We start from the raw sequence: 21,495 nt of genomic DNA on the forward strand, positions 1-21,495 counted from the left end.
CTTCTCACGGGTAAAGGTGAGCATTCACTCAGTTCACTCCTCTCTGTGCCCCGGGGCACAGCACCCAGCTTTCAGCGCACACCAATGAGCACGCCCTGTTTACAAACGCCACTCTCGGCTCCTTCAAGGACGAGCTCACTCTGTGCCCGTGGCCCAACGCCTCGCTCGCCCCTAGGAGCTGCCAGGAGGACGATGGGCCTTCTCTCCCCTCACGTCACCACCTCTGGCGCCACTTCTGACATTCTAAGCAGCTAACCGCACCACCTTCTCCTTAAATCCTTACACCAAGGCGTAAAACCCTCCTCACCTGCAACTCACTTAGATCTAACCTTCTATCTTCCTTTAGATGATACCTCAGATTCATTTCTCCAATATTTTACAATTTTTCTTCACTGTTTGAATGAGTGAGAGTGTGTGTATGTGTGTGTGTGTGTGTGTGTGTGTGTGTGTGTGTATGGAGATACCAATCACTTACCTCGTCAGACTTTGTACAAAATAATCCTATGCTTTTGTAGAAAGGCTCTATCCCTAAACTTCAATTACTTAAAACTGATGAAAATATACTAATAACTTACTCCTCCTTCAATGTCTATTTAAAATATTTGTCTATACCTTTATATATTATATTCCAGGCATTAAATCATTCATTACTTTGAATGTAACACAACTGAAAGCATGTGTTAAAAAATCCATAAATTATGGCCTGTACTTTTCAAAAATATCAAGGTCATGAAAGACAATGACAGACTGAAGCATTACTCTAGATTAAAGGAGCCAGATATGATAACCAAATGCAATGTGACCCGAGATGATACTTTGGGAAATTATTTTTCCTTTGCAACAAAAGATATTATTGGGACGCATGGTAAAATATGAACAAGGTCTGCAGATCAGGAAAAAGTATCAGATTAATGTTAATGTTCAGATATTGATATCTGTATTGTGGCTATCTGTGAGAAAATGTCCTTGTTCTTAGAAAAGACACATTGATGTATTTAGCATTTAGGGGTATAAAGGGCATCATGTCTGTAAATTATTCTTGTCTGGTTCAAAATAAAACTCGTGTGTATATTCATTTATACACACATATGCAAATACATATATAAATATCACTGGGGCAATTTGGGAGTTCTCTGCACTATTCATACCATTTTCTAAAAGCCCAAAATTATCTCAAAATAGTTAGAAAAAAACTGAATAAACTTTATTAACAACTGGTGTTTAACTCTATCTTTAGCTTACCTTTTTTATCATCAAGTTAGTTAGTACTTCTACATAAAAAAACAGTGTAGGGGATATTAATCACAGCTGATTAATAAAAAATGAGGAGTACGTTATCAATCTGGGGAAAATACTGAGAAGTAAATGGAGTTAAAGTAGGTGGCCTAAAATGTGCGTGTGTGAGAATCACCTGAAGGGCTTGTTAAAACACGTGGCTGGCACCACCACCAGAAACCCTGGTTCTGTAATTCCAGGGTAGAGCCCAAGAATCTGCTTTTCACAAAGCTGCCAGGTTTGCTCCTGGGGACCACCCTTTGAGAAGTACTGCTCTAAGTCAAAGTCAAGCCTCCCAAGAACAGAGGGTATGTATTTAATCTACTGAATAATAGGCACATCCCTGATCACGTCAGCATGGGGACACAGCACAGTTCACTGCATGTCACAGGAAAGAATAAATGCAAAGGCCTCTTAAGTGGCAAAGGAATAACTTGAACTCTTCATTACTGAACACGTTTTAAGTTCTTACAACAAACAGCTAAATTGGGAAGGAAAACAGAACCATGAAGAGGAGAAACAGATTCAGGGACAAAAATATCTAAAACAGAAATGTGGCAAATAAAGGAAGTAACCACATGAACCCTAGTCACCTAGTCAGTCCCCCCACTACCACCTCTCCCAGTGCCACCCCAGGGCCCATCCAGCTACACTCGCCAAGTGCAATGTAAATCATTTCTCTTTTACGTAGTATCTTCTAACTCTCTTTTAAATTTCCAAGAAATCTTATAAGAAATCTTAGATATCTGGCTATATACATTTATACTGATTCCGTGTGATTGGAAAAAAGAAAGTACAGACATGGGATCAGAAGACCATGGAGGAAGTGACGGTCAAATAAAACTATGACCTTCAACATAAATGAGTTTCCATAAAGTGAAATACCTTTCTTCTCTTGCTTCAGGGCTATTCTGTGATGTAACTGCAGTATCTTTTTTCTTTTCTTCAGAGTCTTTATCTGTTGATGGTCCATCTGAAAATTTATGAAATTCCTAAGTTGTTAGCACTTGTTTAAACAAAACAAGACAAAACACAACATGGGACTGCTACATGTTATCAAGCTATTTATGCAACCAAAAAAACCCCCACTAAAATCCTAAGTTTTTAACAAGTAAATGAAGTTTATGCAAGCTATTCTATTAGCATATGTACATGGGTGCTCAGTCGGCATTCCCAAATAAACTCCTTCATTTGGTGGGAACCATAAATTCATACGCCAGTGGTAACAAAAGGGAGAAAAGTATTCAGAACAAGGGAAGGAAGGAATATGGCAAAACATTAGCACTGTCATTTAAAATACTGAAAGTGCAAAGCATATACAGCTATATCGTTTTGATAATTTTTCATGAAGTCAAAAAATTTGAGGTGGTACTCAAAATACAAATAAATATTTCAGGGATAGTAAACAAAGGACATTTTCATAGGATACACTTCAGGATTATTAGTTAGGCCTACCCAGCACCTCCTCTACCTTAAAGAATCTGTAAACTAATACAGATTATTAATACTAATAGAGCACAAGCTTTAAGACTTAAGGAAGTGAGCAATTAGGCATGGGGAAATAAAGTACGTAAAATAGGCTGGGTCAAGGCAATACTTCAGCACTGAAAAGAAACATTCATGTTTAAATCAACCAAAACAGCCTTGAAGCTAGGTTCAGAAAATGTTTGGATCTACTGTGTAACCCACTTTGATCTACATTTTGATCCCTACATGAGCTACATAAATAAGAACTACATAAATAATTCCATTCTCCACATCCCTCTGTATAGAATACAGAAGAACAAACATCCAACTGTGTGGCAGGACCACCTAGGCAACTCTAAGCATGCCCTTGTGCTCAAGCTCCCATCCCAAACCATTCCATCCAAATCTCTGGCAGTGAGGCATGAGCGTCACCAGATGACCTAATACACCAATCCGGATGACACTGACTGACCGAGAATGGTCCCAATCGCAATTCTAGAACTTCACTTGTAAATGTTAGGGTGACCAAACCTGAAACACAATTCAAGTCCCTATGACACACGTCAGTTCTCACACACCAATTTTATTGCCCCCTTTATTCTATAATTCCCCTGGAAGGCCTAAACACACTACAGTATTGTGAGGTAGAAAACAAAGATCAATAATGACATTACAGAATATAGCAAGGACTAAGACGTATTCCCAAAGTAACAGGTAGAAAGCTTCGGAAAGGTGATATAACCAGGCGATACTGTCTAACAAGCGTCCAGTGATGGTGGGGGAGCAGTAAAGCAGCTCTAGTGCAGTGTGTACTGGGGCAGTCCTCTGAGAAGGCAGGGCAGTAGAGGTATGACCAGTCTTAAAAACATTCCTACTCTGTGAACAGAGTGCCGTGGGTAATAGAGCAGAACCCCGGGGAAGTGCTCCAGCGCTGGGCTCAGACTGTCTGCAGATCACATCCCACCCTGGCTACTCACTACCAATCCAGCTGCGCACAAGGTGCCTAATCTCTCAGTGCCTCGGCTGCCTCATCACAAAATGCGGGTTACAATAGCACCGAGCACACCGGATCGTCAGGAGAACTAAACGCACTAATACAGGTCAATGCTTGGCATATCTTTTTTTTTTTTTTTTTTTGCAGTATGTGGGCCTCTCACTGTTGTGGCCTCTCCCGTTGCGGAGCACAGGCTCCGGACGTGCAGGCTCAGCGGCCATGGCTCACGGGCCCAGCCGCTCTGCGGCATGTGGGATCTTCCCAGACCGGGGCACGAACCCGTGTCCCCTGCATCGGCAGGTGGACTCTCAACCACTGCGCCACCAGGGAAGCCCAATGCTTGGCATATCTTAAGTATTCAAAACTGTGCTACCTGGAAGCAGGAGATCTTCCAGAAATCTAGCTAACAATCTAAAGAAAAAGTTTTAAGCAGAGAGAGATTCATCACCCAGTAGATTATTCTGAAGCCAATAAAAATGAGCTATGATGATGGAAAAATACAAAAATATTACACTAAAAAGACAATATAGGGCTTCCCTAGTGGCGCAGTGGTTGAGCATCCGCCTGACGATGCAGGGGACACGGGTTCGTGCCCCGGTCTGGGAAGATCCCACATGCCGCGGAGCGGCTGGGCCCGTGAGCCATGGCCACTGAGCCTGCGCGTCCGGAGCCTGTGCTCCGCAACGGGAGAAGCCACAACAGTGAGAGGCCCGCGTACCGCAAAAAAAAAAAAAAAAAAAAGGACAATATAAGTATACAGAGCATAAGTAAAATTATAGTTGAAGCAAAATTCATGTACCAGGAGGAAAAAGAGGAGAAAATACAAGATATTAACTGACAGTTGTATTTAGAGAGAGATTTAATAAGGATGATTTTTCCCTCCTCCAACTCTCCAAATTTTATTTAATGAACATGTAAATCTTTTAGGATAAATAAAAACATTTTTATAGAAGAACTTGTACTGATATTAGATACCTCCAGTAAGTATACAAGAGTAAAACTTCTTTAAGATTAAATGAACATAACTGCAATGTCCACTCTTTTCTCCCACAAAACGTAAACCATTCTTTCCAGAAATAAAAATGTACATATATGGTCCTTAATCAACTTTCTGTTGCTAATTTTAATTACTTTAGAATGTGGAATTAATTTAAAATTTAAATGAAATATAGAGTTTCAGTGTGTCTTTAAAGATCAGCCTTTTTAAAAAAGCTTTTTATTCGGAAAGAACTCAACAATTGCACAGATGTTATAAGAAAGTATTACAAACAGCTTTACTCAGACCCCCCCCCCCAACTGTTTAACATTTTGGTACACTTCCTTCCTCACTCATTCATCCCCCAGCCCCCGGCACGCACATACACACGCACCACTGTGTGAACAAAGACACATCTCTTTTGAACCACTGGAAAATGAGTAGCAGATACTATGCTCCCTTATCCCTGAATACTTCACTATGAATTCCCTAAGAATAAAGAAATTCATGTATATAACCACAGTAAGTAGATCCAGCAATGATACAAGATTGTTTACCTACCCACTGACCTTATAAAATTCCGCCAATTATCCCAATAATGATCTTTATAGCAATGTTTCCTTCTGGTTAGGAATCCAATACAGGATCATATATTACATTAGTTTTCTTAAGATAAGACCTTCTAAATTTTATAGGCTTTACAATTTTTGGTTCCTAGTTTCCAAGTTCTTGTAAGTAACAAGTCTTCTATTATTACTATTGCTGTCTATGAAATTTTAAAAGCTTCGCTTTTTCTATTTTCTCTTCCATATAAGGCTGATAACTGCTAGGGAAATGGCTCATTCCAGGGCTGGGTTAGATAAGCCCAACATATTTTGTGATGCCAGAATGTCAGAGAGATTAAAAAAAAAAAAAAAACACACAACTGAAGGGAGCTTGTCAAAGGGACACAGGAACCAGTTTGAAGGGGTGCCCACTGGTCAAAGCTGGGACAATATAAATACCAAAATAAATATGAACAGTAATGGATTATAATCCATTATATAGAATAAGAATCCACGTGCCCACACTAATAATAGAAAAAGAACTGGGAGGTAAAAGGAGGGTTCTTTCTTATAGAATGATAACGTATAAATACTGAAGAAGTAGAAAAGCTAGAAAATCATAACTTTGCAACTGTCACTGTAAAGGGTGGTTTCGGCAACAATCGGTGGGTACTAACTGGGGCTGGGGCGGGGGGGGGCCCGATGGGGAACAAGATGGTTTCAGGGTCTTAAAGTGACCACCACAGAACTCCTACTAGATACAAGAGGAAAAATCATAAACGATGCAGTGCACACCTCGGCTGGGTCTCAACCTTAACACCACCCTGCCTCTGCACGTGATACCTGGAAAGACACAACACACGTATGCAGTACCTCAACTGTGGATGTGCAACCAGATCTAGTCATGAGAAAATGCCAGATAAACCCCAAATAAGGACATGTTATTAAAAACAAAGCAAGGAATTCGCTGGCGGTCCAGTGGTTAGGACTCCGCAATTTCACTGCCATGGGGCTCGGGTTCAATCCCTGGTCAGGGAACTAAGATCCCACAAGCTGCACTGTGCAGCCCCAAAAAACAAAACAAAGAAACAAAAATCCACACACAACAACAAAGGGGGGAGGGGGGAGGGGCATGCGTTCTTCAAAAGTCAATGTACTAAAAGAACTATTCCACACTGGCAGACTAGATTACATGGTCCTGGACTGGGTCCTGTTCTGGAGGAGAGAAAAGCTGGAAGGATCATTACTGGGACAACTGACAAAACTGCAACATGCACTGCAGAGTAACGTACTGCACCAATGTTAAATTTCCTGAATTTCCTGTATTATGATTACATAAGAAAATGAACTTGTTCCAAGAACACACACACTTAAGTATTAAAGAGTAAATAAAGCATGACAGAGGCAACCTATTCACAAATGGTTCAGAAAAAATATGTGTGTGTGAGAGTATATACATACAGAGGAGAGAGAATATGACAGAACAAATATGGCAAATGTTAAAAATTAATGATCTAGAAAAAGGACACGTTGAGTTATTTTTATTATTCTTGCAAATTTTCTGTAAGTTAGAAAACTATTTCAAAAACCTTTTCCATAAGTGTCACACCTTCCCCCCGAGGAAAATTTTCTTCTTAAAGAGGCAATTCAGTTGTAAATGTTGAAAAACAAGAAAGCTAAATCTGACTAGTTTAAAAAGTAGAACCCTCAAGGAAGTCAGACTAAAGCCGTCTCCCATATTATAAGGCACTGATTTCAAAACATCTATATTCATTAAGAGAAAAAAAATACAACAACCCAATGTCTGAAGAAACCAGAACATCATAAATATATGTAATGGAAGATTGATTATACCTAATAACTTTTTCCAGGATTTGATGAGGGACTTTGCTAAAGATGTAACTTCTTCATCTGTGCTCTGCTTGCGAATAGCATTCACTGACATTCCGATTCTTGTGGACTGCAAGGCAATGACAAAAAAATACGTATAAGCAATTTTATTTCAGGCAATTCATTGTTTCCTTTTCTTCTTTCCCAGATGCCTGTGTCCATTTTAGAACAGAAAAAAAATCAATTATCTGAATTCTTTTAGTGGTAGACTGTAGACTTAAGACACAGACGTCTTCAAATCAAACATTAGATGCATCAAGGTTCTCATCACTGAGACCTGCAAGCATGTAACCTGCTACTAAAGTAAGGCTGGTTAACTAGCACAATGAAATCAGTCTTTCCCACAAGAGAAGAACAGAAGATAAAGTGTCTGTGTTTGTACACATGGCAGGCTGATGCAACCACGGCTAACACACGCACTTTGCTTCTCTACATTCTCCTACAGATTACTCTGTACACCGCCTGTTGCAACTTGTAAGGACACCCAAACAAATACCACCACCCACAGAGGTTTAAACACCAGCACATAATCACAGATATTAAGAATGGATGTCACAGAACACAGATAATTTGACTGTGGCGACACTACATGCCCAGGGTTATGCTGGGAGCGTCCATATTCATTACCCTTCCTAACAGTCCTTTAAAGTCAAGATCATTATCCCTATTTTTAAAGATGAACAGACTAGAAGTATCAATAAATAACTGCCCAGCATCACACCACTACTAACTGGCAAAACTGGATTTTAATCCAGGTCTGTTACCTCCAAAGTCCATGCTCTTTCCAACACATCAACGGTTTTCAAATTGTGCTTAAAGAACACAAAGGCAATGACAGGCCAATTATGGATGATAAATTAAAAATGGTAAATTTAGTAAGTTCAGGTTGTCAGTAGACAATCTTTCAAAATATGGATATGGAAGAACAAAATAACAAAAGGAATTGTTAGTGAGAAAATAAAAAGAGAAGGGAACTCCTGCTATAAACTTTAAGGCCGAGAAATAAATGGGTCCTTAAGATTTCCTTTTAAATTATTCAAAGTACTCAACAAAGAGAATCGGGACAGTTGCTCAAGAGTCTAGAATATGTGTCTGGCTGGAGTGCCCTGTGTTCTCTCTTGGAGAGCTGAGCAAGGCGGATGAAGGTGCCACAGCAGAGAGACACAGGGGACTCATGACCCTAAAACTCCAAGATGATTTGAGATTAGTGTTTTGGGGATTTTTTTCCCACAGAAAGTGGCTTCTTTCTTGTAGAAAATAATACGTTCTTAGAACTCTTTTCAGTGAAGAAAAGACTTTTAGAACTTTAGAATGCTTTAGAACTTCTCTAAAGCACTACTTTGTTAGCTGGTGTAGCAGGCACTTCAATGTAGAAAACCTTCCAGAGGTAGGTGCCTGGGCGGACGGCACAGCTCAGTCTTGTCGTCTCCGAGCCGCCCCACAGGATGCTGCTAACGTGCTGACTGCTACCGCCCCGATGCCTGTGGCGCCCCTCCTTCCCCAGCGCCTGACCCCCGCCTAGAAGAAAACCCAATTTTGGCATGAGTGGAGGAAATAACTTGAGTCACTAATACCGTTCTGGAGCTTGGGATCAACACGGATTGGCAAAGAAAATGGGACTTTAGGAGGTGGTCAGAGGCGAGCAAAGGTATAAGATTATGAACAAACCGTGTACTGTAGAGTGACTGCTTTTTAATTATCACAGAACGTTCTTATCACTAAAGAGACCAAACCTAAGCTCTGCTTAAAACCTAAGAAAACCCATAAGGAGAACACAGGGATCTGTAATAAACATGCTCACCTAAGGGAGAGATTGTCCAGTCAAGAATAATGAGAAATGAGGCTGTGGAGGTAGAGTGAAACACTAAGATTATTTGAATAAGTTTGTTTCTTCCTTTCAGGAGGTATTTTGGGAAGAGTAGAAGAAAGTAGAAAGAGGAAAGGACTATGAAGCTATCCGACAGCACTGCTCTAGGATATAAACTCAGCTACACAGCAGAATCTACATCTGTTTCACAGGCATCTCAAAACCCAATGGATCCAAAATTATCCTTTATCTCTTTACCCTTCCACCTTTATTTCCTTCTCATCCCAACCCCACCACATTAGGTTTTCTTGAATTTTGCTTTACTATAAAATGGCACCATCTACCCAGTCACCACGGCAAACACCTCAGTCATCCACCTTCTCCTTCACCCCCCCCATCTGGTTGGCTACCAATTCTCGTAGGTTGTCCCTCAATAACAAGTACCCCTTCTCTCCGCTCCTACTGCTACGCCCTTAGTTCAGGCCCTCATCACTGCTCCCTGAGCACCTGCGTCAGTCAACAAGCTTCCCGATTCTTCCTCCCTGCAAACCTGGGCACGCACTCCCCCGCCCCCTGCCACCGGGCAGGATGCTTTCAGGACCGCAGCTGCAGCCTGCATGCCAGCCAGCCTATGTCTTCAACCCTGCATCAGACTTCCTCCACCTGAACAGGTCGCAGTGCTTCCACATCCTGCTTTCTCTGCTGGAATACCCTTCCCGGTCCTATCTGCCTAGGGAGAACCTATTCATGTTTTGAGACTCAGTTTACACTTTATCACCATATGAAGGCTTTCCTAAGCCTCCCAGGTTAAGGTTAAGGAATCAGATTAAGAAGTAAACTTCTTTGTGCTTCTTTCTTGCCCTGCCTATAACAAACACAATAAATCCCCCATATACAAACCTTCAAGTTGCGAACTTGCAAAGATGCGAACGGGTGTTCGCATGTCCAATCACATAAGTTAGTTCTATTTGAGGAGGCACTGTTAGTTTTTGAGGCACAGGACCCAAACGCAGAATGGTACACGAAGGTTGCAGAGGCCGTTCAGAATGCAATCCAGTGCTACCATGTCATCTATGATGAGAAAAAAAGAGCTACTACCCAGACACCACTGGACCGTTTTTTCAAGAGGGTAGATAGACTTGAATCCGGCAAGGAACCAGAACCTGTGCCATCAGCGTCAGGCATGAGTGAAATGGCAGGTCGCCCTCCGTCTGCTATTGCTGAGGATACTTCAGCTCTACCATCGCCCACCTCCTCTCCCTCCTCCAGTCAGTAACTCTTCCTGCCTGTTCACTCGATGGCAGCCCCTGGATGCCAGCTGTTATACCGTGCTATTGTACTTTCCAAGGTACTGTACTGTAAGATTAAAAATGTTTTCTTTATTTTTTGTTTGTTTTTTTATGTATTATTTGTGTGAAAAGTATTATAAACCTATTACCGTACAGTACGATATAGCCGATTGTATTGGTTGGGTACCTAGGCTAACTTTGTGGGACTTACAAACAAATTAGACTTATGAATGAGCTCTTGGAACAGAACTCGTTCGTATGTAGGGGACTTACTGTAAATCCTATACAGACGTCTATCTGGGCAACTATACCTTTCTGTTTGTTTACATGGCAGTTTTCCTCTACTAGACTTGAAGCTCAATGAGGGGGAAAGACCATATTTTATTCATCTTTATAACCCCAACACAATTTCTAATCCTAATAAAAACTCAAATGTTTGTTATATAAATAAACTTTCCAAGGAACGAAGCAAAAAAAAAAAATCCGAAGTGTGTTATAAATGATAATCCTACCCAAACTCCACAGCCTCTATAAAACTACCCATCTCTTAAACAAACGGTGAGGTTACTGTTGTTTTCCATGTGGCTATCCCCACACAGAACTGCTGGGATAAGGCCACATCTAGGTGGTAAGGTACGGACACAAACTCAAGGTTATTCTCAGAGCTGATTTGCCAGAGCTGCTGATCCTTGGACAATCTGAACTGAGAAGACAGGACTTAATGACTTGCTTCCCTTCTCCTTCTTGGTTCTATTCTTAGAGGAGGCATTCTTAACCTTTTTCCCACCATGGATCCCTTTGGTAAACTGAAGCTTATGGACTCCTCCTCAGAATGCTTTTTAAATGGATTAAATAAAATACATAGGATTACAAAGAAAAGCAGTTATATAAAGTTACAAAATGTTTTCTTAAATGTGATACAGTAATATATGTGCTCCTTTATTGAAACATTTAAATAAGATCTAGCGTAACATATAAGAGCTACCATGATAATGGGCAAAAACACGCGTCAGTATATCTGAGGTTAAAATATCTGTGATTTCTTTCAGTTAGTCATAAATACTAATTCAACTGTGGTTTACTGCCTTCATAATTGAAAGAAATGCTCGATTTCAGTTAGATATTAGTGAAAATACATGTGATTTCTTTTCCTCAACCACGTACACACCCCTGTCACCCTTCCCTAAATTCTGACTTAATGGAATGGAAATATCAAAGGCGGCACTCATGGATAATAAGAAATGTGTAGTAGAAAATAGCCAGATTCATCTCACAATTCAGCTTCCTTTTTAACATTGTGACTTGTGTTAAAGTTGTATTTTTATGTTTTAGTCCAGCTGCAACATTAATAATGACTCTACACAATGACGACGAGACACCCGACTGTGCACAGGGCAGGCCGGCGCTGAGAGAGGGAGAAGAGCGAGCGACCCTTGCACCCTCACCCTCAGGCCAGCTTCACGCAGCACAGCTGGCGACCGCAGATCCAGAAAGGGAAATCTTGGGAGATCAAGTCAGGGCCAAGAGTCCAACTTCCTTTCATAGTGAGTTTCACTCCCACTGTCAACCTCTGAGGGTATGTTTTATTCTTCCTGAGAAAGGCAACATTTTTCTATAATGGTAACTTAGTAGACTACTGATTTACGTTACCATCTCAAAAAAACAAGTTAATAATGTTTCACCATAACAGGAAAATACAAAAATACCTATTCAAAAATTATGATACATATTAACACATACCTGTAATAATTCCAAGGTCATGGGAATATTCTTAAGCTCCTTCAGTAAATCCAATGCTCCAGCCTGTAAAATAAAATAATTTCAAACTGAATTTCCCAGATAGTAAAGCAAGGAGTAACTAGAGAGCTAAATTTATATTTTCCTATCCACAATTCACTACGGCTCACTTATTCATGTGAGGAGAATGGTATATAGATATATAGATGAGAGAGAGAGAGAGAAAGAGTTTTCCAAACAGGGGTTGCAACTCACTAGCGATCATAAAATGCATTTACTGGGTTATAACCCACACCTAAGTGTTGTTTTGTGAAAGTTTACTTTCACCAGTATTTGTCTATATGTGCCCCAATTACAAATATAAAATGTTTCTTACTGTGGTGGTACAACACATCCCAAAATTCATGGAGGGCAGCTGCCTGGGGACGTGGGAATGGCAGCAGTGGGGAGGGTCCCCAAAATGCCGCAGCACCTCCAGCATTCCCGAGGGGCATCACTTCCCTGGAATTCTCACGAGGCCCCTCTACCTCGCTGCTCAGTCACAAGAACACTGCTGTCTACCTGATTCTTGCAAAGCAGTAAAAAGCAAATTCTAAAAGGAAATCCACAGTTAATATCTGCGTTAAGCTCGCAGGCCTGTCCACTGCCAGGTGGCACCTAGAATCAAAGGCTCCCACGTTAGCTGAGGAAGACGGAACAAACCTGGAAACTTATGGAGAGCGCTAAGGTTAAAAGGGGAGAAGCAACAGCGCCACCTGCAGCTTGTGGCCAACGTTCCAATCTGATATTCACTCCCATCGGCCATATTTCAGCTCCTCTAATACATCCACTTAATCAGTCATATTTCGTTTAGTCTAATAGTGACTTAATGTACTATATTTGGACAAATCATTATTCTACATATTACTAACAAAAAAACTATTAAACTACGGTAAACTTTTTTATCACCTCTTTTTACTTTCGCAATTCCTTCAGACTTGGAATTTTTATCATGTATCACCGTTTACATACAGAAAAAGAAAAATATAATCAAAACTGGCTAAGGCGGTTCTAAAACTATATCGCACTCAGAGTCTAATGCTTATAAACTGTTCACTGACTCAGATTCAATAATATCTGTCTTTAGCCGACAAAGAGTTGTTATCAAAACACTAGTAACGCAACACTTCACACAAGAATCCATAAAAGAGCTCAGAGCCACTAGCTCTCTGTGGGCACTGAGGTGCACGCGGGCCTCACTGCCTTCGCCCCCGCTTCTCTGCTACCATTTGGTCCCTCGAGGGTCGAAGAGCACTCCACTACTCTCTCAGATTTGCTTCCAAGCCACTGACACCTGTTCCGCAAATGTCGATGCTGGGTTTGATGCTCTGCCTGTGAAAGTACATCCCAACGGCCATCTGGCCAGCAACATGTGTAACTCATTCTGCTTTCTGAAATGTTAAAATATGAAAACTAGCACCCTACAAACCAGTGAAACACAGCACACCCAGGGGAAACAGAAAGCCCTGCAACATATCCCTCATATGCACCCAAAAGGAAGAAACAAGCATGGAACCTCATGGTATCAGTATATTTCTTAAATTTAAAATCAAGCAGAGGTTTCCAGTCAGATAATTTTTCCATTTAAAGTTGACAGACAGACTTGGCTGTAGAGAATAAAACAGTATTGACTCTTCTGGCCACAAACAGAGACATCATTTTAATTTAACCCAGTACCTCATAAATAAAAACTTAAGTTCAAAAGAAATTACGAAACAGACTATTATGAAGGATGTTAATGATCCACTGCTTACAGATTCCTTCTGATCATAAAATTCTATAATTTTTCTTTACAGGCAACTAAAAATAGTAAAACATTAGAGTTGTTAAAAAATAAAACACTGACTTTAAATTTACTATTAATTACAAATTTCTATAGGCATGACATTTTTGTGAGCGAGTATCTTCAATCCCGTATCTGCAAATCTCCAAACCAAAATCCTTTGAAAACCAAAGACTTCTTATTTCTTACAGATTTTCAGTAAACTCACTTGGCAGCAACATCTCATCTCAACAGTTGCATAAAGCTATTTATGTTCTACTTATCCCACTTAATGCGAAAATGCTGCATTTCACTACAGAAATGCTAATATCTGATTACTGGGAACTTCCCAGATCTCACTGAGGATATTATGAAATATATGATGTTTGTACTATATCATCTTTATAAACCTGAAAAATTTAGAATTCTCAAATATATCAGACTCTAAAGGTTTTGATTGCGAGATTGTGGGCCTGTATCCTTATCTACCATAGATGTTTTTCTTCTACCCATGTCTCCATGGTCTTTCTGAACGATTTCTGACCTAGGATCAGTTAAAACGGAAGACAGGACTTCCCTGGTGGCGCTGTGGTTAAGAATCTGCCTGCCATCACAGGGGACACAGGTTCAAGCCCTGGTCCGGGAAGATCCCACATGCCGTGGAGCAACTAAGCTCGTGCACCACAACTACTGAGCCTGCGCTCTAGAGCCCACAAGCCACAACTACTGAAGCCCACGTGCCTAGAGCCTGTGCTCCGCAGCAAGAGAAGCCACCGCAATGGGAAGCCCGTGCACAGCAATGAAGAGTAGCCCCCGCTCGCCGTAACTAGAGAAAGCCCACGCGCAGCAACGAAGACCCAACGCAGCCAAAAATAAACAAATAAATAAATTTATAAAAAAAGAAACAAACAACTATGATGATCTGTGTGAGTGAAAAGCGCAAAAAAGAGATGATCGTATATTAATTCAGTGACAAAAGCTTTTGAGTGTCACTGTGTGCCAAGCGCTGTGGTAAACACTTTACATGCAGTATCTCATTTCATCTTTACAGTAAGCCCTACGGAAGAAGAGAATCTTATCGTCCCCGTTTTAGAGGAGGAAATTAAAGCCCAGGTAAGTTAAGAAACTTGCACAAGGTCACATGATTACTAACTAGAAAAGGTGAGATTTACCCCATTCTGTCAAAGGACACTTATTGCCTCTCAACAAACACCCAACTAGCACCATATGCCAAGCTCTGCTCTGTGTTGAGGACACAGCAATGAGCACAACAGAAACCCTTTCTGACCTCAGCGAATTCAAAAATAGGCAGAAACCTTTGAGCATCTACTTCAAACCCTCAATTACACAAGAAAAAACCCTTAAACTCAGAGAAGGTAAGTGACTTGCCCAAGGCCACACTGATGGGTAATGTAAAGGGACAAGAATCCAGTTTCCTGACCCTTATACCACTGCTCTTTCCATTCCATAACCCCTCCCCCAACCCCCGCGGCAGTTCCGCTCTGTGAACTCCGATGAACAGCATTATCAAACAGTCCCCAATCATCACCTGCCTCTAAAGGTCAAGTCTACTAGATTGCAGCATCTCCTATAGACAATGATGCAAGAGAAAGAAAGATCCTACCTTAACTTCCAGAGTCAAATTTAGTTCATAGTACTGGCTAAAAAATAAATAGCCACCACACTACCATGTTACATAGGTGGTACTTCTACTTGTTATCAGAAAGAAGTACTTTTATAAAATATGGTATACTGGAAACCCAGCATATACAAGACTGTGCAGGATACAAAACTCCTTCTCTTCAAAGAGATGTAAGAGAAAAGGAGCAACATGGAATATACAGTTAAGAACACGGGCTATACATATATGGTTGATCTAGATTCAAATCCATGTTCTGTCATTTCCAAATTACAAGATATTGGAAATGTTACTTGGCCTTCTCAAGCTTCAGCTTCTTTATATGTACATGAGCATAATATGCCAACCCTGAGTAGTTAAAATGGTCAAATGAGGTAATGTAACACATATGAAGTATCAAATTAGAGTGCCTAACACAAAGGAGATGGTTGATAAGAGGTATAAAAGATACAAAAAACTGTCTGTTTCTACCATAACAATATTCTCAAAAAGCCATAAAGCCAGCATTTTAAGAGAGCATTATTTAAGCTCAATCAACTCAAAAACAATTCTTACTAAGAATTATGATGAGATTTTAAGGTCTAAAAAATTAAGATGCTACTTATTTTTTTAAAAAGGAAACAAATTATAAATGTTTGAGTCAGCAATATCACTATAAACTAGAAAATATAAATTTACTATGTCGCCTCAAATTTGTAGTTATTCTACACCAAAAGCACAAGCAACAAAAAAATATATAAAATCAACTTCATAAAAATTAAAAGCTTGTGGGAATTCCCTGGCAGTCCAGTGGTTAAGACTCAGTGCTTTCACTGCAGTGGCCTGGGTTCAATCCCTGGTGAGGGAATGAAGATCCTGCAAGCCACGCAGCGTGGCCAAAAAATGAATAAATAAAAATTTTAAAATAAAAGCGTTTATTTTTATTTTATTGAAGTATATTAGTGGTTGGGGTAGATATGGTGACGACGTAATGGGTTACTTAATGGACAGTTTCTATCTGGAGTGATGAAAATGTTCTAAAATTAGATAGTGGCGATAGCTGCACAAATCTGCAAATATATTAAAAACCACTGAATTGTGTACTTTAAAAGGGTGAACTGTAATGTACAGCTAAATAAAGCTGTTATAAAAGATTGTGCAGTCATTCTAAATTTCGATTTATGCTAATTAATCTAACCCTAATATGGAAACCAAAGTTTTCTTTCTAACCCAGGTACAATAAAGACTTAGAAATGTACATATTTCAGGTATCCCTGCTCCTAGGAAATTCTAACACCTAGTTTCAGTTTCTTTCTCTGCAATTTAATTCTACTCAGCCCTAAGCCTTCAGTGCAGAAAAAATACACAAACCTCAACAACGCACAAAATGTGTCTGTGAGCTTGAAAATTCTACGCTCTCACCTGACTCCTCTTTCTACAGTCTAGTGCTATAAGTCCTTTACAAAGATAACCCAGAAGGTTTTTTAGCCTTTACCATATCCTAGGCACTGCCAAGAATTTCATATTCATCTAATCTTTACTAAACTATCTCCAATTCACTACCAAGAAAAACATTTTAGAGATGTTAAGAAACTTGCCTAAGACCACTCAGCTAAAGTTCAGAAGAGCCAGGATTTGAACCAAGATTAGGAGTCAAAGACTTGCTTATTGATAAAGTCAAAATGACAAGAAAAAAGCTATGTAAAAAACAGCTAACAGCCTGGGGCTTCCCTGGTGGCGCAGTGGTTAAGAATCCACCTGCCGATGCAGGAGACATGGGTTCGATCCTGGTCCGGGAGGATCTCACATGCCATGGAGCAACTAAGCCCATGCGCCACAACTACTGAGCCTGCGCTCTGGAGCCCGCAAGCCACAACTACTGAGCCTGTGCTCTAGAGCCCGCAAGCCACAACTACTGAGCCCGCGAACCACAACTACTGAGCCTGCGCTCTAGAGCCCGCGAGCCACAAGTACTGAAGCCCACATGCCTGGAGCCTGTGCTCCGCAACAAAAGAAGCCACTGTAGTGAGAAGCCCACACACCACAACGAAGAGCGGCCCCCGCTCGCCGCAACTAGAGAAAGCCCGCGTGCAGCAACAAAGACCCAACGCGGCCAAAAATGAATAAATAAATTTTTTAAAAAATACATTATTTAAAAAAAAAAGCTAATATCTGAAAATTTGGCACTAATTCACATGGTTCATCATGGCCTCAAAGCGTGTACTGTTTAAGATCAAGTACACACGTGGGGCAACACCCTGGGTAGTAGCCGGTCAAGATATTGTTGGGGTATTTAGGGAAACCCGTCTGCCCCACGACAGCAAGTGCCCTGGTCGTGCAACTGTACCCAGGCAAGGTTCAGATACAGATGCAAGGGTCTTCTAGAGATGCTGTAGTTGAACAGAGTAGTACTGGCTTTGAAGCAAAATAGATTTAGATTCACATCTTCATTTGGCCTCTTTGTAGCTATCAGGCTTAAGACAATTAACTTTCTAAATACTTCATTTTCTCATTTTTAGAATAGAGATAATGCTTATCTCAATAAACTGTCAGGAATAAATGAGATAAGGTAGGTAACTTAGTAGAATGCCTAGCTCAGAGTAATAGCTCAATAAATGATAGCTGTTTTATTATTACTTAAAAGTGACACCTACGGTTTTATTAAAACAATATCTAATAACAGCACTTAAATTTCAATTCATAGGACAACTATTACTTTTCAAGCAAAGTTTACTTTTTCACAGTATCAAAATAATATAAAAATTAACTCAGAGAAAATCTGGAAACCACACACACAAAAAAGAGAAACAAATCTACCATAATCCTAAAATGCCCAGAATGACTTCTGTTAAATTACTGAACACTTAAAAAGCTATTTATGGGCTGCTGATGTGCTCTGGAGGGCAGGGAGGGAGAGTCATTCAGACCATTTCCCTTTCTCTATCTCATTTGCCTATTCGAATTTCTGTAAGACAGACAGGAAAATAGAGGAGGAATAAAAAGTAAAAGAGCCAGTCAATTTTCCCTTTCCCTTGGGGGGCAAGTTTTTACATTGGTGAAGTTTTGCACTACTAGAAATGTAAGATTTGAGAAGAACAATGAGCCTTGAGGACTATCTTGGAGCTTATCCTCATTCTCCTGCGGGCGCATTATGTGTTTATAATTTGAGAACTGCACACAAATACAAAGTGGTCTTCTCCATACTTGCTCACTAAGGAATTCCTCATTTCTAGGAAACATCTATTTCAAGGAAAGGAAACAAACAAAAACACCTAGTGCACTATATGATTAAAAGGTACACATTTTATAGCCTGAGTTCGAGAAAAAAATTACCCAAGTAACAGCCTTTTTCCCTAGGAGCCAGCTTCTACTAGGGGAGTCCAGGGTTCTCTAGGCAAAGAAAAGAAACTTGCCAGTTTAACGGGAATAACAGAAACGTTCAGCCAATCAAATATACAGAACTCATCACTTGCAGTGAGGAATGAAAGGCCTGTATCAACAGAAAAAATAAATGGCACAGGCAACGTCTGGAACAGAAAACAAACAGGAAATACTTAAAAAAGCCAAAATTGCAAATACTGATTAACAGGGTATGAAATTACATGCTGGGCAATGCACCTGCTAAAGGAAAAGAGGAGCCGACTACGTCTGAAGTCTTAAGAATTCAGTGTTTAACACTACTTCTGCCTGCTGCCCAGCAGAAAACTCGGGTCCTGGCTTAATCCACACTTTATTTAAGGAGGTGAACTGCTTAGCGGTCTGATTCAGTTTCTTATTCTGTAAAATGAACGCAACACAGCTGTCGTGAGTCCCCAAAGAATTCTGCACAGATGCTTTGTAACTCCAAAGTGCTGTGCAAATCAGAGCGGCCCTTTTCTCCTTCACGTTAGTTTGACTTAGAATTTCAGAAGTTTAGCTGAAAACAGACGACTCGGAAGCAAGGGACTGCAAGTGGCCCACACAGGTGGACAGAAATGCAGAAACTGGAGCACCTCCTACAAACCACAAGAGAACACGTTCACAGGAACACATTATCAGTAACAGAAAACGCCGCTGGTATCAACCATAAACCACTTCGAGAGGACCAACAACGACATGTGTCCAAATCCAGCCGGCAGCACAGCCTCGTCAGTGCGAGTGCCTTCAACACGGCTCCTCGCACGCCGCGGCCTAACGAGATGCACTTGGTCAAAGAAGTTTAGCCACTTGCCAAGTACACTGGCATAGTTTACCTTTTTTTAATTGCTAAGCAAACATGCAGGGTGGTTGAGACAATCGAGGGAATGTTCAGCCTTCTTCAGAAATAAGCTCCAGGAAATTCACATTCTGCTTTAACAGTTTCACGTCTAAAACTGATCACAAACCACTGTTTGATGTTGTTTTCTCGACGCTGGCCAATGAGCCCAGAAAAGAGAACGAATGCTTTCAAACAGGGAGGGCTCTCTGCACTCTTCAGCTAAACCAACGAGGCTTTACCACCGTGACGTTTAAAATAATGAGCAGCATTATTGCCTCGATGGAGTTGACGAGGCTGCGCTAATCACAAGGGGCCTCGGGCGCCCAGGGCGGGTCCCAGCGCCGGTGGCCGCGGGACCGGACGCCCTCCCTGGGGGCCCCCCAGGACCCCTGCCCGGGACGCGGCCGCGGGACAGGACGCCCCCCCAGAACCCCTGCCCGGGACGCAGCAGTGGGACAGGACGCCCCCCAAGAACCCCTGCCCGGGACGCGGCCGCGGGACACGAAGCCCCCCGCCCAGGACCCTCTCCCCAGAGCGCGGGCCTCGCCGCCGTCACGCGGCACCCGCCGCGCTCACCGCGGGCCGGGAGCCCCCTCAGGCCGACTGGCCCCCGCCCGCCGCCCGGCCTCCCTCCGGCCCGCGCCGCCCGCCGCGCTCACCGCGTTCTTCTTCTGCACCATCTTGTCCATCTTCTTGGCAATGCGGACCACCTCGTCCTCCATGGCTCCGGCAGCCCTGCCCCGCGCCGGGCCGCGGGGGACGGGAAGCGAGCGGAGCTGGCGGGGCGGCGGGCGAGCCCAGGCGTCGGCGAGGGCCCTCAGCAGGCCTGACCGAGGCGCTTCCTCACTCACGGAGCCCGCGGCAGCGGCGGCAGCGGCTGAGGCGGCGACGCTCCTCCCCCGCAGGCAGAGCCAATCGAGCTCCGCGCGCGCCGAGCAGGGACCTCCAATCGAGGACCAGCTGGGCGACGAGTCCGCCGGGCCACAGGGCTTCGCCGGCTGTCGTGAAAGTGGGCGGGCGGCGCGGCCGAGCTTTGCGCGCGCTCCCTCCGGCCCCGCCCAGCCCGCCCAGCGGACCCCACCCCCTGTCCCCAGTCCCCCGGTCCCCCTTCTCCGGGCTGTGGCGCCCGCAGAGAGCCCCGGGACGCCGAGCCCGGCGGCTTTTGCAGTCAGTCGGAACCCCAGCATTTTCCCCGCCGTCGACGGCTGCCTGGAAATCAGATTCCCCATCCCCCTAAATAGGCCTTTATCGTAGGAATGTGACCATTGTAAGCGCTTCCTCTTTAAAGTCGTTTGTAAGCGCCGTAAAGCCGGAGACCCAATCTTGTTTGTTTCCTGACTCAGAATGTTGGACGCAGTACCTTGAATACAGTTGAATAATAGTTGACAGTAACGTTCTCATCAAAGAAGTTAATAATCTCGCCTGCTCTGAAGGTCAGTGAGGAAGTTGACGTCCTAAAGAGTTATGACTAACAACATAAAGCCAAGGTAGAAAATTGAAATTATCAGTGCTGGAGAGTATAGGCTCCTTCAATAGGTCTTTGCCCAAGTAACGCCCTTGACTACCATCTCGTGCAGTTTGCAGACCTATCCCCACACCCAATTTAACCATCATTAGTCAAAATTCACCACCTAATAATGTTTTTTCTATATTATGATGTAAGGTTTTGTTCTACCTCAGTTATTTGGGGGAAAGAGTAACTTGAACCATGTCCCTTTTTCTTTATTTCATTTATTTCTTTTCATTTTAAAATTGTCTTTTTATTATTGATTCCCAACTTAAATTGCAGTAAAAATATACGATTGCAAAGTTACTGGTTCTAAGGTATTTATTGAGATTTGTTTTATCAATTTTTATAA

General features: G+C 42.0%; 1 protein-coding gene across 1 annotated transcript in view; it reads right to left on the minus strand.

The window, feature by feature from the left end:
• Positions 1-20,522, minus strand: part of TCEA1 (transcription elongation factor A1) — a 32,436-nt gene extending 11,914 nt beyond the window's left edge. Inside the window, exons 1-4 of the mRNA XM_004321582.4 lie at positions 20,296-20,522; positions 11,984-12,046; positions 7,112-7,217; positions 2,161-2,248 (exon numbers count right to left, since the gene is read on the minus strand). Coding sequence (XP_004321630.1) covers positions 2,161-2,248; positions 7,112-7,217; positions 11,984-12,046; positions 20,296-20,358 — 320 coding nt within the window. The 5' untranslated portion in view covers positions 20,359-20,522. The remainder of the gene's footprint in view (positions 1-2,160; positions 2,249-7,111; positions 7,218-11,983; positions 12,047-20,295) is intronic.
• Between the last annotated feature and the right edge of the window lie 973 nt (positions 20,523-21,495).

This window comes from Tursiops truncatus, chromosome 17 (assembly GCF_011762595.2).
Source record: "Tursiops truncatus isolate mTurTru1 chromosome 17, mTurTru1.mat.Y, whole genome shotgun sequence".
Classification (NCBI taxonomy): Eukaryota; Metazoa; Chordata; class Mammalia; order Artiodactyla; family Delphinidae; genus Tursiops; species Tursiops truncatus.